We start from the raw sequence: 18,707 nt of genomic DNA on the forward strand, positions 1-18,707 counted from the left end.
TATGATTTGTGTTTATGATTGCATATGTTGGTGCTTCATTTATAACATGATTGGTGCTTATTTGGAAAATAATATTCTTAGATATTATTCCACATTTATATTAATGATTTAAATGTTGAAGATAAATTAATAAAATTAGTAATGTTTTACACTATGCTTATTATAATAGGGAATTTAATTCATTTTTACATATTAAGTTTATGTGTTGGGTGAATGAATGTTAACTCTCAATATGTTACACACTATAGGCTCAAAGACATTTTTTATTTGTACTAAAAAATAATTAAGATTTAACAATCATTCTAATTTAAACCTTCTATCTATAACATATTTATTAATAATATTTTCATTATAAATGTTTTTTAAAAAAAAATCACTAGTGTTTGAATATAAAATAAAAAAGTATTTTAATAATATATTAGGCAATGCATTATATATAAAAAAAAAAAAAAACTTTTGAAAGAATTATCAACGGTTCGACAATCACTTTAAAGGATTATTCAAAATTTTAAAAAAATTGTCACACAATATTTATAAAAAAAAAAAAAAAAACAGTTTTAACTCATCTTAAAATCACTCATAAATAAGCTTTAAGTGGATGTTAACAAAAATATAATTAATAATTAAAAAAAGCATTTAATATAAGACAAAAGGGGGATATTTTCTTAATAGGAATTTAATACTTGCATTTAATGAAGCATCTCCAATACTTGCATCTAACCAAGCTTTTATATTGGAAATATTTTTTATGAAATAAAATATATCAAAGGCATATTTTAGGGGGGAAATTAGGCTGATTGATAATTATTTCTCAGGATAATTTTTTATTCTCTAAAACAATAAAAATAGAAAAACACGTTTAATAACAAAAAAATTGTTTTTTGTTTTTTATTCTTAAAAATAAAAAACGTGTTATTTTCAAATAACAATATTTAATTATTGATTGTTATTTTCATTTATTTTTAAATAATTATTTTAAAAAATAATTATATAAATATATAGAATGATAAAAAATAAAATATTAAACATAAAAATCATTTTTAACGTATATTGACTTTTATTTACAAAAATTAAAATTCAAAAACTATTTTTCAATACTATTTTTTAAAACAGTTGGAAACACTACTCTCGAGCTTTGAAAAACATGAGCAAAAGATAGAAGAAATGCCGAGGATATTCTTTCAAAGACAGCCATGAGTTGTCATCATCATTGAAGTTAATAATATAGAAAAAAGAAATGATTAGAGCTTTTAAAAACATGCGCAAGAGACAAGAGACGACGGGGGAGGGTATTTCAAAGTTCCTCATTCCATGATGAATGACCTGGAAATAGAATCATATTTTATAATATATGAGCTAGAATTAAAATAATATTTAATTAAAAAAAATTTCAAATTGGATTTATAATGCACGTTATTTTCATTTTTAATTGGTTTCACACTGTGAAATATGACTTCTTTAATGCTTTTTACTAATGTTTTCAATAATTAATTTGAATACGTTTTGACATTAATATCAAACCTCTTAATTATTATTTATTTGAATAAATGACCACATTTTGTCCCATTATGACGGGCATTCATGGTCCATCTTCCAATCCCCTGCTTCGCACCTCAGGTAAGTATCTGGCACCCCGCTGGCCGCTTCCTTCGCCCACCCCCGAACTCCTCCATCAAGGGCGTGAGACTCAAGTTGATTGCACGAGGGACCACATAACTTTCCTAGTCACGGGCACATGGGATCCTATTCCCCCCAAGAGGTTCTGTGTTCCCCAACAGGAAGGTGCCCTTCCAGATTGAAACGCCGTCGTTGCATGACTACCTGCATTACCACCGAGTGACCGACATAAATCCACATCGACATCCCTTGTGCAACGACGTCGTTTAGTATCTCTAATCCTAAAACCTGAGCATCGCATGGGGGGAACCACTTACGGGACCCACCATTTAATTAAAATATCCGTACTTGTCGTCACGAGAGCCAAACCCGGGTTCTGGTGCTGCGATGCATGAAATCCAAAAAAATATTCACATGTTTTTTTCCTTCTAATAATCTCCCCGTCCACAGTCTTCGATCACTGCTCTCTAGCAGCTCGATCGCGACAAAATAACAACCCTCCAGTGCTTCCACAGATCTAATTTAGATCTGAATCGTGAAGGGGAGGATAGAGAATTCTGGAAATTTTGTGGGCTTTTGAGAAGGATCGAAGGATAAAAAATCTAGCGGTTTTGGGGCAAAATGGGGACGGAGGATCGAAGGAGGGTTAGGGTTGTGTTTGATTTGGGGGATTGGGGAAGACTTTAGGGGAATTGGGATGAATTCTGATGTGGGATACAAAACTGGTTGAGGGTTTGAAAAGGATTTGGTTGAATAAGGTACTCTCTGATGGTATGAACAGGTTCGAGTGATCGATGTCGCGGGAAAATGCATAGAAACGGTCAAAGTTGGTGCTTTGAATAAAGAGGGGTTGGAGAAGATCGAATCAAAGGAGCAGGTTTTTCCTTTTCAAAAAATAAATAACTTTGTTCTTTTTTCCGTAATTATTAATTGTCATATATTCCTGAAATTGTAGTTGCCTTTTTTCCAAGATCAGTAACTTTTCTCTTTTTGACTCTTTTTTTTTTTCAAAAAAAAATTTGATTCTCTTCGTTATAACTGTACTGTATTTGGTTGAACGCAATTGGATTTGGTTTGAAATTCCGTTTTCATGGAATTTGAATGTGTTTGCTGTGTGGTTTGGGGTTTACCACGTGAAATTCAATTCCAAATCTGAAGTTGTTTTAAACAGTAGTTTTGGAAAGTTAGTTTCCATTTATTTGCTTTTCTTTTGTATGGTAGATGTCAAATACTGTCGCATTTGTTGGAATTGAATTGAATTAAACCCTAAACCGATGAGTACAACAACGATTAGATGCTTATTTAAGGCTTGCCCAAATGATTGAGGTACTTAGATTTGATGATTTCTTGTGTTTTCTGGGATAATGAATTTTTTTTATGATGATGTTCAGGGAAATGGCAACTCCAGTTGAGCCTCCAAATGGGACTAGATGCGAAGGAAAACATTATTATTCAATGTGGCAGACTTTGTTTGAGATTGATACAAAATATGTGCCCATCAAGCCAATAGGTCGGGGAGCATACGGTATCGTGTGCTCTTCTGTGAACAAGGAAACCAATGAGAAAGTTGCAATTAAGAAGATACATAATGCGTTTGATAACCGTGTTGATGCACTGAGAACTTTGCGTGAGATTAAACTTCTTCGGCATCTTCGACATGAAAATGTGATTGCTTTAAAAGATGTCATGATGCCTATACACAGGAGAAGTTTCAAGGATGTCTATCTGGTTTATGAACTCATGGATACGGATTTGCACCAGATTATTAAGTCCTCCCAAGCGCTTACTAATGACCACTGCCAATATTTTCTGTTCCAGGTATCATCTTGTTAGTTGTTAGTCAAGTGAAGTAATTTCAGTATTTTGGATGGTTCTAAAAAGTGGGTTATGCTCTAGTATTGAATCCCTATTTTAGAAAGCTTCTTTAATTTAGCAAAGTTAAGTGATATAATATAAGGTTTAGTTAACTAGCCCTATTATCATTTTGATATGATTTCAGTAGAAATGAGGATAATCATTAACCCCTGCTTTAACATACAACTGTTGCATTTTGATTATAGTTATTCAAATTATTTCAATAACACTAGTGAATGGTTTTCATATGAAAAAATGAGAAATGAAAGGTTTGCAGGTGAACTTTTTTGTAATAAAAGTTTTGCATTTGTTAAATAGGATTCTTTTTGGTCATCTTATTTATGGGGACATATAACAGTTCCATCTTGTTGTTAAGTTCTAACATGGCTTATATTAAGAAGCACTTCATTAGGTAAAAGGGGGTGAAAACAGAACTGTCACCCATACCAAAATGTGCTGAGCGAATCAAGATTTAAGATCTTCTAGTCAGCTTTTCCTTTCCTTTTGGTTATAGGTGTCTTGTAACTCATTAGCTGTAAAAATTTCCATAACCCAAAATTAATGATTCATGACATATGTGTATATATGTATGTATGTCTGAATGCTTTGTTTTGCTTTTTCTCTCTTTCATCACCATCATCATCTTCTTCTTCTTCTTCTTCTTTTTTCCAGTTATGTTCTTAGCCTTTGGTAAGTTTGTACATTGCCAACATGGTTGCCAAGTGTATATGATTCCTTTCTGTATTCTTTAGTAATAATGAATTCTTAACATTTATACATCTGCTGTGGGTCTAATTACTGTGTAGTATCCATCTGTTGTTGCTGGTTTTTTGTTTTTCCTCCTCATGTTTTATTTGTTGTTCTCCTGTCCCTATTTGTCTGCATACCATTCTTTGTGAAATGGGCATTTCAAGCTATCCACTGTTTGTTTCTAATTTCTAAAATATACTAGCACACCCTATTGTAGTAAAAATGTTGAAAGATCTATCAACCTTGAATTTGCTTAATTCTCTTTTTATTGTGGAACTAATCCAAATGTCCTAGTGTAGTTGCTCCGAGGCCTGAAGTATCTCCACTCAGCAAACATCCTCCACCGAGACTTGAAGCCTGGAAACCTTCTTATCAATGCAAACTGTGACCTAAAAATATGTGATTTTGGGCTAGCTCGAACTAGCACTGGCAAGGGCCAGTTCATGACTGAGTATGTGGTCACTCGCTGGTACAGGGCCCCAGAACTCCTCCTCTGCTGTGACAACTATGGAACCTCCATTGATGTGTGGTCTGTTGGATGCATCTTTGCGGAGCTTCTCGGCCGGAAACCTATATTCCCTGGCACAGAGTGTCTTAACCAGCTCAAACTGATCATCAACATCCTTGGGAGCCAGAGGGAGGCTGATATTGAATTCATTGACAACCCCAAAGCAAGGAAATACATCAAGTCTCTCCCGTTCTCACCAGGGACGCCTTTTTCCCGTCTTTACCCAAATGCCCATCCCATGGCAATTGATCTGCTGCAGAAGATGCTAATTTTTGACCCCTCAAAGAGGATTGGTGTCACCGAAGCACTCCAACACCCTTTCATGTCCTCACTGTATGATCCCAGTAAGAACCCTCCAGCACAGGTCCCCATTGATCTGGACATAGACGAGGATTTAGGGGAAGAGATGATAAGGGAGATGATGTGGAAGGAAATGCTCCATTATCATCCTGAAGCTGTTACAAGCAATGGGGAGGCAAGTTAGTAACCTTTTCTTCCTTGGTTTCATAGCGGCCTAGGAAGGTTGTCCTTTTTCTTTTTCCTTAAAATCTTGAAGAAACATGCATTAGTAGTTTGTGCTTCTTAATGCATGTTATGACTAATTATCTCATGTGGTTTTTGTTATAAGAACTTGTTAATGAGCTTGAGCTCTGTACCGTAGGTGGCCTCCTTGACTTGTACATACGTGTGCTGTTATATGCATCTGGTGACTTTTTGTTTGTAAATTAACCCTACTATTTATCTTTATGTATGAGTTATGACAAGACTATTAGCATAATTGAGTTTGAAGAAAGTCTGTTTCCCTGTTTGAGGGTCGTACTTTTAAGTTTTAGCTTTACCCGTAAGAATTTCATAGATATGAAACCAAGCTTGGCATGCTTGTAACATATGCAAGACTTGAGTTGTGGTTTCTCTTGAATCTTATGACTTATCCTATGTTTGAAACTAGCAATCCATGCTCAACGATATGGGAGGATATGCAAACAGGTACGGTTGTACCCATCTGACTATTTATATTGGGCTCTGTCTGGGCTAAGCTTGGCCCACTCCGACATGCTTCTTGTGCAGGTACCCACATGAAGCTGCTTAAAGAACCTGGATACAACACTCCGTGGTATTTGGGGTCGGCCATCATGTTTGAGCCCAATGATCTTTTCTGCCACTAGCTCTTAGCTTTCATAATAGCCCAATGTATTAATGGTTGCGTTGCCACTGGCCCGTACGGTCCAAACGCCCCTAGTTGGGTTGGACCTGTTCGCACAATACGGAACCCATCTATGCTTCCACTAAATCAATTGATTTTGAACTGTATACTACTTACCGGTCAATTATAATGAAATGAATATATTTATCATAATGTTCATGAAGGAATTATAGAAGTAGATATTTTCTAAATAATTACTATTTTATTTTCTAAAATTTATACGCTAAATTCTGAAATAATTCGGAGAACGCTACTGCCAAATGTCCTGAAAGGGAAATTTTAAGTGAAAACTGGTTGGGAAGAATGAAGAGAAGGGTCCACATCTTGATTGTCTCCGAATCCGGACTCCAGGCATCCTAGGCTCTTGAGTAGGGAAGTAGGCGCAATCGCGGGTGTCAAGTGGCTCAACTTGCGGCCCTCAACATTTACTCTTGCAGCCTTTACCTACCCCGTCTGACCATCCAACTCGCCACCTTTCCATTTTCTCCTTTTTCCTCACATGTCGCACTCCACCAAAGCTGGCCTCTAAGTTACCTCCATCACGCCATCTCAAACACCCTCCACAAAAATAATATTAATAACAATAATAATATTTTTATATATTTAATAGCATATTTTTATATATTTTTGTGAAAATGAAAGCATTTGTTTATTGAATTCGTTAAGAAAAAAAGACTGCTTAGAAATAATAAAATCTAATTAATATTACTATTATGATATGTTCGATTTCAAAAAAGTATTACGAAAATGAAAAAATTCTAAAGAAATAGTTCTCATATTTTATTTTACTATTAAATTTATTTTTAACATTTCTTTATTTTTTCTTCCATTCTAATTTTTCTTATTTTCTTTTCTTTACATTCCCGGGGCACCAAACATAGCCTTACACTATACTCCAAACAGCTAAGCAAAAAAGAGCTTCGAATTTGTCTATTATAAAAAATATACAAACAAACATATGTAATTGCATTGTTTAATGCCTAATAAACCAAGGTTTTGGGGTAGACCGTAGACGGGAAGCATCCAGGAAAATGAAAGAAGAAACGAGATCCATACATATATATTTTATGATAAGATTTGAGATTTAAAGTAGTAAAGTTTGTGGGATTCTTTGTCAGCTTCTGGAGTCGCCCTCTTTTTCCCTCTTTTTGTAAAGTGTCACATGCTTAAATGTTCACACGATTAGGAACAGAGCAGCCAAGTTTGGATTGCTTTTCAGGAAGACTGTTTTCTTGAATGACAGGTTCAATGCCATGGGGAATGTACTCACTACTATCTACACTCATCTTTCTTTACCCACCATTGAATATATGAGTATCTGTATCAGTATTACCTCTTGATCACCTCTTTCCCCATCCTGCTTTTGGACTCCATTGTTGGCAATCAGGAATATTAATCCACCACCCACTCACAATTCAGAATATGGTTCTCGTTTATCTGTCCTTGACAAAAAGCAAATCTTCATCTTCCCCATCTGCATTATTTTTTTTTTGTCATTTTTTTAACTAGACAACTACAAAAAAGGTTAGCATCATTTTTGTTTTAAATTGAATTTAAAACGCTTATTCTTATTCCTTCCACACCATGATTGATTAGTCATTTCAAATCCAAATCTGTTTTAAGTTTTGGGTGATGGATTTGATGAACTGGGTCACATCTGGTTTTTTTTTTCTTCTGATAATCTGGGCATGGTTGGCTTGGAATTTAGAGATGATCAGGGCAAGTGGGCAAGTTACATCACTTGGGAATTGGGATAAGGAACCCCTAAAGTATAATAATGTACACACACAGCGAACAGGATGGAATGACAGCACTAAACTTACCATAACTTTGATGATTTCACTTTGACACAGAAGTCACCAATGCACCATTGTTTTCTGATGGAGGAAACCCCCCCATTCCTTTTGAGTGTCTGAGTCTAAAGAAGATTAAAGACAATAAAGCAGCACATGGGTGTACTAGATATTTGGTGTCTTTTTTTTCTCCAGAGGCAGCCCACCAAAAACTGAGGGGTGGAGCAAGTTGAGGAGGTTCAGGAGGAGAGTGAGGTTACCAAAAGTTGGGAAAATCATCATAACTGGTACTGGTAGTGGCATCAATAAACAGAAACCTAGCTCAAAAAGGGATCCATGTGTACCACATGGCCTTACAACTAAATCTCTCAATTGTCTCTGCAGATCATTTAGCAACGAAGCATTAGTGGTCCGAATCTTGTGTCAGGATCTTGTTGGCTCCAACCCCATGTCCTTGTAGAAACTTTGTCACTGATCAGCACTCAGCAGCCTATGTTTTTATGATCAAGTGGACAGAATTAGAGGTAATAATTGAATTACATATATGTTTTTTGTCTGAAGTTTGAAAGCCCAAGTGTGTTTTCTGATCTGAATCTGTTCATTGCATGGCAGCCAATCAGTTGGTGTGAAGAAAAATATCATGGCATGGCATGGGATTGGGGAGGTAACAGGAAAAAGGGCAGCACTAAAGAAGTTAAAGAGAAAGAAAGGGAAATGAGGATGGTGATGATGATGATGATGATGCTCCCTTTAGGGAAGCCTATTATACTTCACTTATGTGCCTATGAGGAATGAAAGAGTAAAGACCCACCCCAACCCACATCTCAAATGGAGTTCCATGCCCCAAAAATAACACATGAAATCTATTAGTTTATTCTTAAATATATAAAGCATCAGCAAATATACTTGCATGGCTTGGGGCCTGCCCCTGAGGCCCCTCTTCAAAAGTCTCTAACAAATTAAACCCTTGTGTGACCCTACAAACCGACCTTCCCACCCTTTTTGTGCTCACTCTTTTTCAGTTACACACATACACGTAAAACACACTCATCAAATCTCCCATGAAGAAGTAAACTTGAAAACAAAAAATAAATAAATAAATTAAAGTACACTGACAAATCTTCAAATTTAGAAACAAGAAAAAAAAGAAAAAGAGTACCCAAACTAGTTACACCAAAAACTATGAATGGTACCTCTGGGTCAAGACCAAATCTTCCAAATTTCAATGGCTGTGAAATGATCAAATCATTTGATTTGGAGCAGGTGAGATATTCAATCAGTGATCAGTTCACTAGTGTGTGTTTGGCACCACTGCAACCTAGCCACGTCTCTATGTTCAACCAGCCCCTCAGGCCTCGGTCTCACTTATTAATGGAGCCTGGGGCCACGGACACAACTCTTTCCATGTGATGCCTGCACATTTTTTTCATTGATTCCTTCCTTTCTTCCACCTCTTGGTAAAGACAAAGAGTTTTTTCTTTTTTTTGCTCCCTCTTGTCTTTCATTTTGCTTTTTGGTTGGATTAACAAAGTGTTCGGTGAAGACTGAGTTTAGTGTTTTGTCAAATCATTCATTTCATTCCCCTTTCAATAATTTACCTCTTTTTAAGAAAAATCAACCATCCCATGATTCCACTTTTTCTTTCTTTTGAACTCCATTTCCTCCTGGTATTTGTTGTGGGCTATTGACACAACAGGAAAAGTATTTTCCTTCTTACATTATTTTCCCCTCAGGTGAATAATCATTTCAACCAACAAACTACCATAATCACTCGCTGGAATCCTATGATAAAATAGAATTCCTTAATGCTTTGAAAACAAAATGAAATGATTTAAACGTGATCAACATTCAATCCACTTCTTAATGGAGGTTTCCTGGCATAGTGGGTGCCACCCTAGTTCATTTCTCCACACCATGTTACTACTGAAAAAAAATTCAAAATTTTGACTGATCGTTTTAGTGAATCGATGGAGAATCTCTGACCCAATCTGGATTTTTCCTGAGCTTGGTCTAGTATTTTAATGGATGGGTGGTGTTCATGGGTTGAATATGCAAAAGAATAACATATTTCACATGTGATAGTACTTGCACCAGTCAAGCCTCCCATGGCCAGAATTCTTCTGGGTCTCTTCATACTTTGAACAATAGAGAAAATCTGTGATGTGTAAACCTGAACAACCCCAATTGTAATGTAACACATGTACATCAGTTTATGACTCTAGAAAAAGATTTTTCTTTTCCTATTTATGTAGTGGGGTCCTTTGATTTGGACACATAACCAGTGATGCATGATCACGTTTAAGTGGTAGGTCATTCATATTTACTTCCAGGCCTTCATCACATAAATGGGCAGAAAAAGAAAAAAGTTGCAAGGTTTTTACGTATGATGCCTGATATATTTTAATATTTTTGTTTAGAAAAGAGGTGGGATTTAGTATTTACATATGATGCTTTAAGAATATTCTTAGGCTTGGTTGGCTGTGGACTTATTGCCACCCCAACCCAAGTTACAGTGGCTTCTAGAGTTCTAGAGACAGTACTGAATGAAACATTTCAAATTCCCATAATCTTTCTCAAGTCTGATTTTTTTTGTTGTCTACTTACCTATTTCAAATAGGTTATTAAACTTAACTTTTCCCAGTTAAAATTCACCACATCCTCTTGACTTTTTCCTGAGAGTAGGAGGCCAAGGCCAACTTGTAATAAAAAAAAACAGAAAAGAAAAGGTTTCTTTCTTGTGCTGCTGTGCAAACATAGGGAGCAGAGCTTATCAGTCATTTATTACAGAAGAAATGCAAATACCAAATAAAAGAGCATCAAATTCCCAATTTCCCAATGTTGATGTTTACGGCAAAAGTGTTGGGGCTCACATGGTACTGAAAGGCACTGTTGGTAAGCAACTTGGGACATGTCAAATAGCCAAAATGCCTGAAATGACACCCAGCAAAAGCAGAATGCTTTCGGGAGGAGCCCTCTTCCAGTAGGCAACTTTGGGGTTAGTGCCTTAAAATCGCCCTTCACAACTACCCACTAGCCTATCACCCTCTCTGACCAATGCGTATCCTCTCTGGCATTGGGCCTGCTTTACACCGGAATTGACAACAGTGGGACTCATCTTTCATGCTCCCCCATCTCTGCTCTTTTAAATTTTGTGTTGCCTGTGTCCTGGAACATTAGTCACCTCAGTCACCATGATCACATCCTACTAAACACCAATTCTACTTTTTACTGCATCTTCAATTATTGATGAGGAGCTTGATGTCTCTGTCCCCTTTTCTCATCCATCTCAAATATGCACTTCTGCCATCTCTGTTGGTGATAGATATTTTGAAGAGGGGAGCAATGATGCACTCTCTAATGAATGAGATTTGGAAAATGCTAAGTTACCAGATTGATATCAATCAAAATTCAAATATAAAATTCAAATGTAAACACATAAATTACATAATACAAACAAATAAGATGAAAGTATAAAAATATAAATAAATAGAATAAATTTTCATATAAAAACTAAAAAAATTATTTTTCATATTTAAGTTGTGAAATAAAATTTTATATATAGAAACAATTGATGATTAGTTTTAAAATTTATTTTCAAAAAATATTAAAATGGCCAAAGTGTGTGGGCATTGTATAAATGCAAGTCACAAGTTACAAAAAGGAGGATATGAAGATGGGATTGCTTGCCATCATTAATGTCCACTCTAGTCTTTCCCAGTCCCACTTCCACTTTCTTATGAGATGTCCATCACCCTCTTAACTTTTCCTTATGTTGAAAGGGAAGTAAAGAAAAATCCTAATTACATGGGATAAAAGTAGTAGGGTCCTACAATATCAGAAGCCGGCTCCTCTTCCCTTCTTCCTTTCCCACATATCAAAAGAATCATTCTGTCAATTTAGTCATTCTCTCTCACACACCCACACACTACTCTCTACCTTTTCTGGACTCACCCTGATTTCACAGGCTGCAAATCATTGTAATCAAAAGCTTTAAAGGTTGTTGGAGAGTCTTTAGCCCATAATATTCATGAAGCTCCATTTATTTTGGTGGGAAAATGAAAGCACTCTTTGAAAGAAACACCCACCTTTCAGCAAATTAATCTTTAATCACAATTTTCTGTCTCATTTTTTTTAAAAGTAGGAGTATCTATTTCCTTAATTCACAAGTTAACTACCTATTTTTCTTTTTTAAATGAAGGAAACCCGAGAAATACAGTTAAAATTTAGAAAATATTTTTAAAATTTTGAAAAATCACTTATAATAATTTACGAAAAAATAATTGATAATTAATTCTTCAAAAAAAACATTTTAAATAAAAACACTCCCAAATATGCTTTAATCCGTGTTTATAATTGAATGAAGTAATCTTTTAGCATAAGCTTTGGAGATTAATGAATCTTCACCTTGAATATATGTGAAAGGCACATGGCAAGTACAGTTTGAATAAAGTTTTGCTGATAAATAGAGAAAAAAGAAAGCAGATATTTCTCCATCCACAAGATTTTTGGGTTCAGTCTGTTGAGGGTTGTTAACACTTGACACCAAAGAGGTATTGGTGGGAAGGGGACCAAACTCTGAAAATCAAAAGCAAAAGGGGGATGGGGAGATGGGGATTTTTTTGGAGCATTTTTTTTCAAAACCACACAATAAAATCATTCCTTGAATGGATAATGTTTCTCCCCTTTTAGCCTTCTTTCATTGATTGGTATAGTATATTTTAGGATAAGAAATAAAATATAATAATATTAAATTGAGACATGAGAAATATAGGAATTATTTTTAAAGAACAATTTTCCATTTTTTAAAACAAAATATTAAGAAAACATGTTTAATAATCAAAAACTGCTTTTGTTTTTTCTTATAAGAATAGAAAATATAATATTTTTAGATAATATAATTTGGTTGTTTACTATTATTTTCATTTTTTTTATAATTGTTTAAAAATAATAATTATATAAAAATGTTGAAAATTAAAAATAAAGCATTAAATATAAAAATTGTTTTTAAAACATATTTTAAAATATTTTAAATTTTTAAACAAACTTTTATTGTATAAAACATTAAAAAAAAGTTTTCAAAAAATATTTTTCAATAATTATTTTTAAAAACAGTTACCAAACATACCTAAATATCTTGAATAATAAATTTACTCTTTAATTTACATTTTTTTCATATATTTTTTTCAATTTTCTACATCACTCATTTGGAAAACAAAAAACTTTTGTTAACAAATATGATTTATAGCTAAAAAGAACTAAAATTTATAAAAGTGTTTTTAGAGTATAGTAACAACTTTTATCTTTTTTTTTTTAAAGATAATATTATACATGTAAAAAAATTTATACTTTTTTAATAATAACTATTGTGATGAATTATAATTTTTATTTTTAATAAATATGGAACATTAAAAAATAATGAACTTCTTTTTTTAATAAATTAAATATAAGTATGACATGGTTTTTTAATAATAATAATAATAATAATAATATCATTATTTGGAAAACAGTTTTTTTCCAATGGTTTTAACTTGGCCTGCATTTTCACTCAGGGAAAGGCAAAAAGTTTTCTGACTTCTCAGAGTTCAAAACAAGCTCACTCAAAAGCATGACAGTCGTAAATGACCAAAATACCCATTCTGACAAATCCCAGTAGTTGTAACTCCACCTCCGCCCACAGGAATCTACTGGGGAATGAGTTGTCAGCTTTCACAACCATATCAACCATACGATAACGGTAAAATCTGGCGGTGAAAGATAGGTAAAAAATGTAGAAGAAAAGAGAAAACAGTAGAGATGTCCATTATTAATTTTTTTGGGGTTTGGGGTTTGGAATTGGATTTTGTAGGGTGGTGTTGCTGACCGCTCACCTCACCAGCTGTAATTGGAGGATAGTGGAAATTTGGTGTCCACTCTAACCCCACATGCTCCAATCACCTCTTCTCAACTACTCTCTCCACACCTTTTTCCCTGTCCATTATTATTATTATTTGTGTTTTATTAATGATTTTCTCTTATTTTCTTGCATTTTCTTGTCCCCTTTTTGTTCTATAAATTGGCCTCTCAATATCCTCCACAACCTCTTCTCTTTTCTTCTCTTCCTCCCCTATAGATCTTGGGTGTTCTGCCTTAGGACATCTCCTTCATAGATCTGAGGTTCTGCCGGTTTTCTTTCAGGGTGTCCAGCCTCTGTTTTCCAAGGTTTGATCTTGGGGTTCTGGTTTCTAGACCCGAAGCTGGGGGAACCTCTGCTGAAATCAACTCTTGCTCTGATTTTGATTTCCGGGGGGGTTTTTGTTCATGAATCTGGGTCTTTGATTTCTCCATCAAAACCCCATTTTTCCATTTGTTTAGATCTGGGGTGGTTTCTTTCTCCCGATCTTGATGCTGAATGTTTTATTCTTAACGTTTGAGACTCATGTCTCCAGTTGTCAGTGAAATCCTCCGCTCCGGGTTTATGATAAATTCCTCACTCAAACGCAGGACCCACTTAGTTCAATCTTTCTCTGTTGTGTTCCTCTACTGGTTCTATGTTTTTTCATGAACTGTCTCTGATTTTGGCTTGATTTTAAAATAGATATTAGTACTGTATAAAAATAACTAGTGTTTGGGTCCTGTGTCCTGTGTCTTCTCGATCTCTTAGCAAAGTTTATAGTACTGCTGAGATTGTTAGTGTCTGTGGTATAAATATAGTATGATGGCTTCTTCAAGTGGAAACTCTTCAGGATCAACTCAGCTTCAGAACTCTGGTTCTGAAGAGGATCTGCAGCATGTGATGGATCAAAGAAAAAGGAAGAGAATGCTATCAAATCGGGAATCCGCAAGGCGTTCCCGGATGAGAAAACAGAAGCACCTGGATGATCTGATGGCCCAAGTTGCTCAGCTCAGGAAGGAAAATAACGAAATCCTTTCAAGCATCAACATCACCAACCAGCGCTACTTGACCGTTGAGGCTGATAATTCAATTTTGAGGGCTCAGGCTATGGAACTGAGCCACAGATATCAGTCTCTCAATGACATCCTCAATTACATGAACACAAGCAATGGCGTCTTTGAAACTGAGGATCTTCCCGTCACTGTTGATCCCTTCATGAACCCAATGAACTACCTTTACCTTAACCAACCCATCATTGCTTCTGTAGACATGTTTCCATACTGATCCTCCTTCGTGTCATCATCATCATCATCATGGTTGAAAATGTCCAGTGTATTGTTTGTCTTGTTCCTTTATTGGTAGTGTTTGTTCAAGGTCCCACTGAGTGGAGAAGAAGAAAAAGAAGGGTGTTTTTTTCCCCTCTTTATTTTATTATTATTACATTAGTTTAGGACCGGAGGTAAATCAGTATGACAGTCAGGGGATGGCATGGAAAAAAATACCCAGTAGTTAATCTGGCAACTGGGTACTTGGTTTGTAAATGGGTCAGTCTATATAATATATATATATGTGGTATGGATTGAAGGGCTGCTGATGTATTTTGTTTCTCTATTTATATGATAAGATATATATATATCAACTTTCCTCATTGGTACTGTAGTGGTTTTCTTACGTAATGTTCTCCTCTTAATCTCTGTCCTTCTGTTTGACCATATGTGATCAACACATAAATTTGTATTTTACCATCTTCAAATATATACTTTCTGGTGGTGCTTATTTATTGTTATGGGTATTATTATAGATGGTGGGTCTCTGCATTTAATAGCCTGCTGCAAGCCTGCAACTGAGGTAATGAAAGAAACCGCTTCCTTTCCTTTTTCCTTTTCCTCTTTTTTTGTTTTTTTTGGCCTTTTTGTAGAATACAAGAAAGGCACAGCCTCTTGCATTCAATATAATTTAAAAGCATAATTGAGAGACGTAACACCAATTGACATTTCTATTTCTTTAAGCAACACTGCAACTTGTCTTGGCATTAACTGCTCTGTTCCTCAGTTGCGTGTCATAGTGATGGGTGGGTGAAGAAGAAATTCTTTAGGGTACAAGAGACTAAACCCTTGCTTGGAGCTCTACCCTTTTGAGTTAAGAGAGGCAGAGTTAGAATGTAGAAAAATCCCATAGCAAATTGAATCAAAGTATGGTGTTTTTTATAATCAGCAGATAGAAATGGAGGCAAAGTCACCTTTTGAGAGCTCGTAAATTTTGACCAAACGGGGACTAAAAACAAGCAGTCACATTCAAATCTTAAGTTAATACAACGAACCTGCCAATCCCATGTAGCAATTCAAATTTCAAACATGCGTGCAAAATGAGGTTTTCTTTTTCTCTTCTGTCCATTGTGGCGGTTGGCTGCTTAATGCCCGTTGAAAAAGTGCTTGAAATGCTTGACCCACGAATGGGGATGGAAGGCAGCACCGCAACCAACACTCCTTTTCAATTTCAGTCCGCCTAAGTTATTCTCTACATGATAGATTCTTTCACTCTTTGTTTGTATTCTCGTGTTTTGGAAAGAAAACTATATTAAATTTCAAGAGAGACAAACCAGTAAAGAGAAACATAAACAACTCCCTCCATCCGTGCCTCGCCTTCTTTCCTGCCTTGGCTGTTGTGCTAGGTGTGCTGATACGTACTCCAATGATTTTGGCTTGGTTCATTGTATGTTCATTGAGATTTGCGCTTCCTCCACTGCTGATTCCATGCTTGATCTCCCGATTAAAGCGGCCTCCTAATGCGATCTCAATGCATTTATCCCATGCTCCCTTCAAATGCTAAAACGATTAAAAATATTCCCTACAATCATTGTCAAACAAGTTCCAAATTCAAACCAACTGAAAAATTCCTCCCACGCGTGCGCTGTTAACATTGCCAAACGGACAAAATCAATCAACTCTTTGATGTATGCTTCAAAGTCATTTCTGCAGTATTGAGGACTTCAAATTGTCTACATTACCCACTCAGGATCATCTCATGAACAAACTGGACAGAATTGGGTTTTGATACTTTCCCTATCAATCATTTTAGATATGCCCAATTACCCACCATAAATCATGGGAAAAAGAACCTGCCTGTCTCCTACTAAACAAGTTAATTAGCATTTTCTTTATTCCACTTGTTTAATTTTTCTCATGGTCAAGTTATACACGTTTCTATCAGAATGCAGCCTCCCAACCACTCGATTAAAGTTGACCTATGAGCTCCACTCTGTGGGTTGGCATATCTAATCTCCAATCAGTTGCACGATTTAAAAAAGAGGCTGAACTGCCATTGAAGTCCCCCCATGTTAGTACCATATGAGCATGAAAAAAGGGGCTGTGATCCACTTACTAATAGGTTATGTATATATATATATTGAATATGTACTTAAAGCTCAGTTCATCGAAACTACAACAGGTGAGCCATACCTCCATGCTTGGCCCCATAAATAAAACAGAGAAAAAGGAGCACTTACACAGAGAGCGAAAGAGAAAGAGAGAGAGAGGAGTGGGAGAATTATGAGTGGACAACTTGGAGAAATCCTGCAACACCTCAAAGAGCGAGCAAAAATGATGAATGGAGTGAGTGTAATGCATGGCTTTCCATGCTTTAGTTTTGATTGCATGTTAGAAAGAGAGAGCTCGTAAAAGTTTGTAATGTTGAAGATGATGAAAGCATGAGATGAGAGCAGCCACTAGTGGAAAAAAAACGAAAGACGTTTAAACGGTGTCGTTTTCTGGGTTTTGGTTTAGTGGGAAGTTGGTAGTTTAAAACTGCATTATGATGCAGCGAGTGATATTTGCAAGAGAGTATGGTCGTGGGTTGTCTGTCGCCACACTAAAGGAGTTGATTTGATCAAGACGCAAAGCAAAACACAACCAACATTTAATATTTGTATGGTGGGGAAGGCCTTCATCATTATTTCTTCCTGTTATTCAGATTCGAATCATTGAATTTAGATCCTCCCCCATCTTCATTCCAATTATATGAGATGACAAAAGCAATAAGAATTAGGTAGAGTTATTAAATGCCAAAAATAAAAATAAAAAAGATTATATTTTAGTATCCAAATATTTTTTTTTATATATATATATAAATATCAAAAAGTCGTAATCAATTAGGTGATTTCACATACTTGCCTTTAATAACCCTATTTATTCATATCGTCATTTAACAAGTTCTGTAGATATCAATTCATTACTTTAATATTTTCCCAAAAAAATTATTACCAATTTTAATAGTTAAGAACAAGATATGCGATTTTTTTTAAGGTTTAATACGCTTTATTCATTCAGTCTATCGTGTATTTTGCGCATTGTCTTCTTAGATTTAAAATTGAATATATTGCACTTTAAGCTTCTTGAATACTAATACTTTAACTTTTTTTGTTGGATAGTGTTAATTTCAATGGATGGAAATGTTGGATCGATTTTAAAGATTTAGGGTTTTAGAACAAACAAGAAGAATGAGGGGGGGAGAGCTCTGTTTAGAGTTTTTGGATAATTGAATTTATAAATTTACTTTTACTTATTCAATCGCATATACAATATATGACATGACATTTTTATCCATTGAAATTAACACCCTCTAACAAAAAAAGACAAAATATTGGTATTTAAGAAATTTGGAATGCGATATATTCGATTTTAAACTTAAGAGAGTAATGAACAAAATGCACTATAAGTTGAGAGGATAAAGTATATTAAAACTTTTTAAAAAAAATTTCATGAGACAACCTTACATTTTATTTTATTTTATTTGTCAGGCATTAAAATATTAAATTAAAACTAACTCAATTACCATTTTTAGAAAGCCTATGAAATGAATAATACTTTTTTCTCTAAGATAGAATAAGGTATTAATATTTATTTCCTTTAGTGTGGGAGTTGAATATATTGCACTTGGTATATTTTACTTAAAATATGGGGTAGATCAATTGAACCCAACACAAGAAATTAACATGGGGTGACCCAAGATGGGTTTGATGTATTAAAAGCAATTGCTTTTGAAGATGGACTGCAGCATGAAAGGCAACAACAATGTTGGGAGTATGATGTGAGATTAAAATGACATGCCTAC

General features: G+C 35.0%; 2 protein-coding genes across 2 annotated transcripts; both read left to right on the forward strand.

The window, feature by feature from the left end:
- The first annotated feature begins 1,925 nt into the window (after positions 1–1,925).
- On the forward strand, positions 1,926–5,507 carry LOC100254083 (mitogen-activated protein kinase homolog NTF3). Its single transcript, XM_002281039.5, has 3 exons — positions 1,926–2,494; positions 3,009–3,435; positions 4,521–5,507. The coding sequence occupies exons 2-3, from the start codon at positions 3,013–3,015 to the stop codon at positions 5,211–5,213; spliced, it is 1,116 nt and encodes a 371-aa protein (XP_002281075.2). The 5' UTR covers positions 1,926–2,494; positions 3,009–3,012; the 3' UTR covers positions 5,214–5,507.
- An 8,027-nt stretch (positions 5,508–13,534) lies between these two features.
- Positions 13,535–15,246, forward strand: LOC100855209 (bZIP transcription factor 11). The gene has a single exon (XM_003634324.4). The coding sequence runs from the start codon at positions 14,418–14,420 to the stop codon at positions 14,880–14,882; it is 465 nt and encodes a 154-aa protein (XP_003634372.1). The 5' UTR covers positions 13,535–14,417; the 3' UTR covers positions 14,883–15,246.
- Positions 15,247–18,707: the final 3,461 nt, after the last annotated feature.

Source organism: Vitis vinifera, chromosome 18, assembly GCF_030704535.1.
Source record: "Vitis vinifera cultivar Pinot Noir 40024 chromosome 18, ASM3070453v1".
Classification (NCBI taxonomy): Eukaryota; Viridiplantae; Streptophyta; class Magnoliopsida; order Vitales; family Vitaceae; genus Vitis; species Vitis vinifera.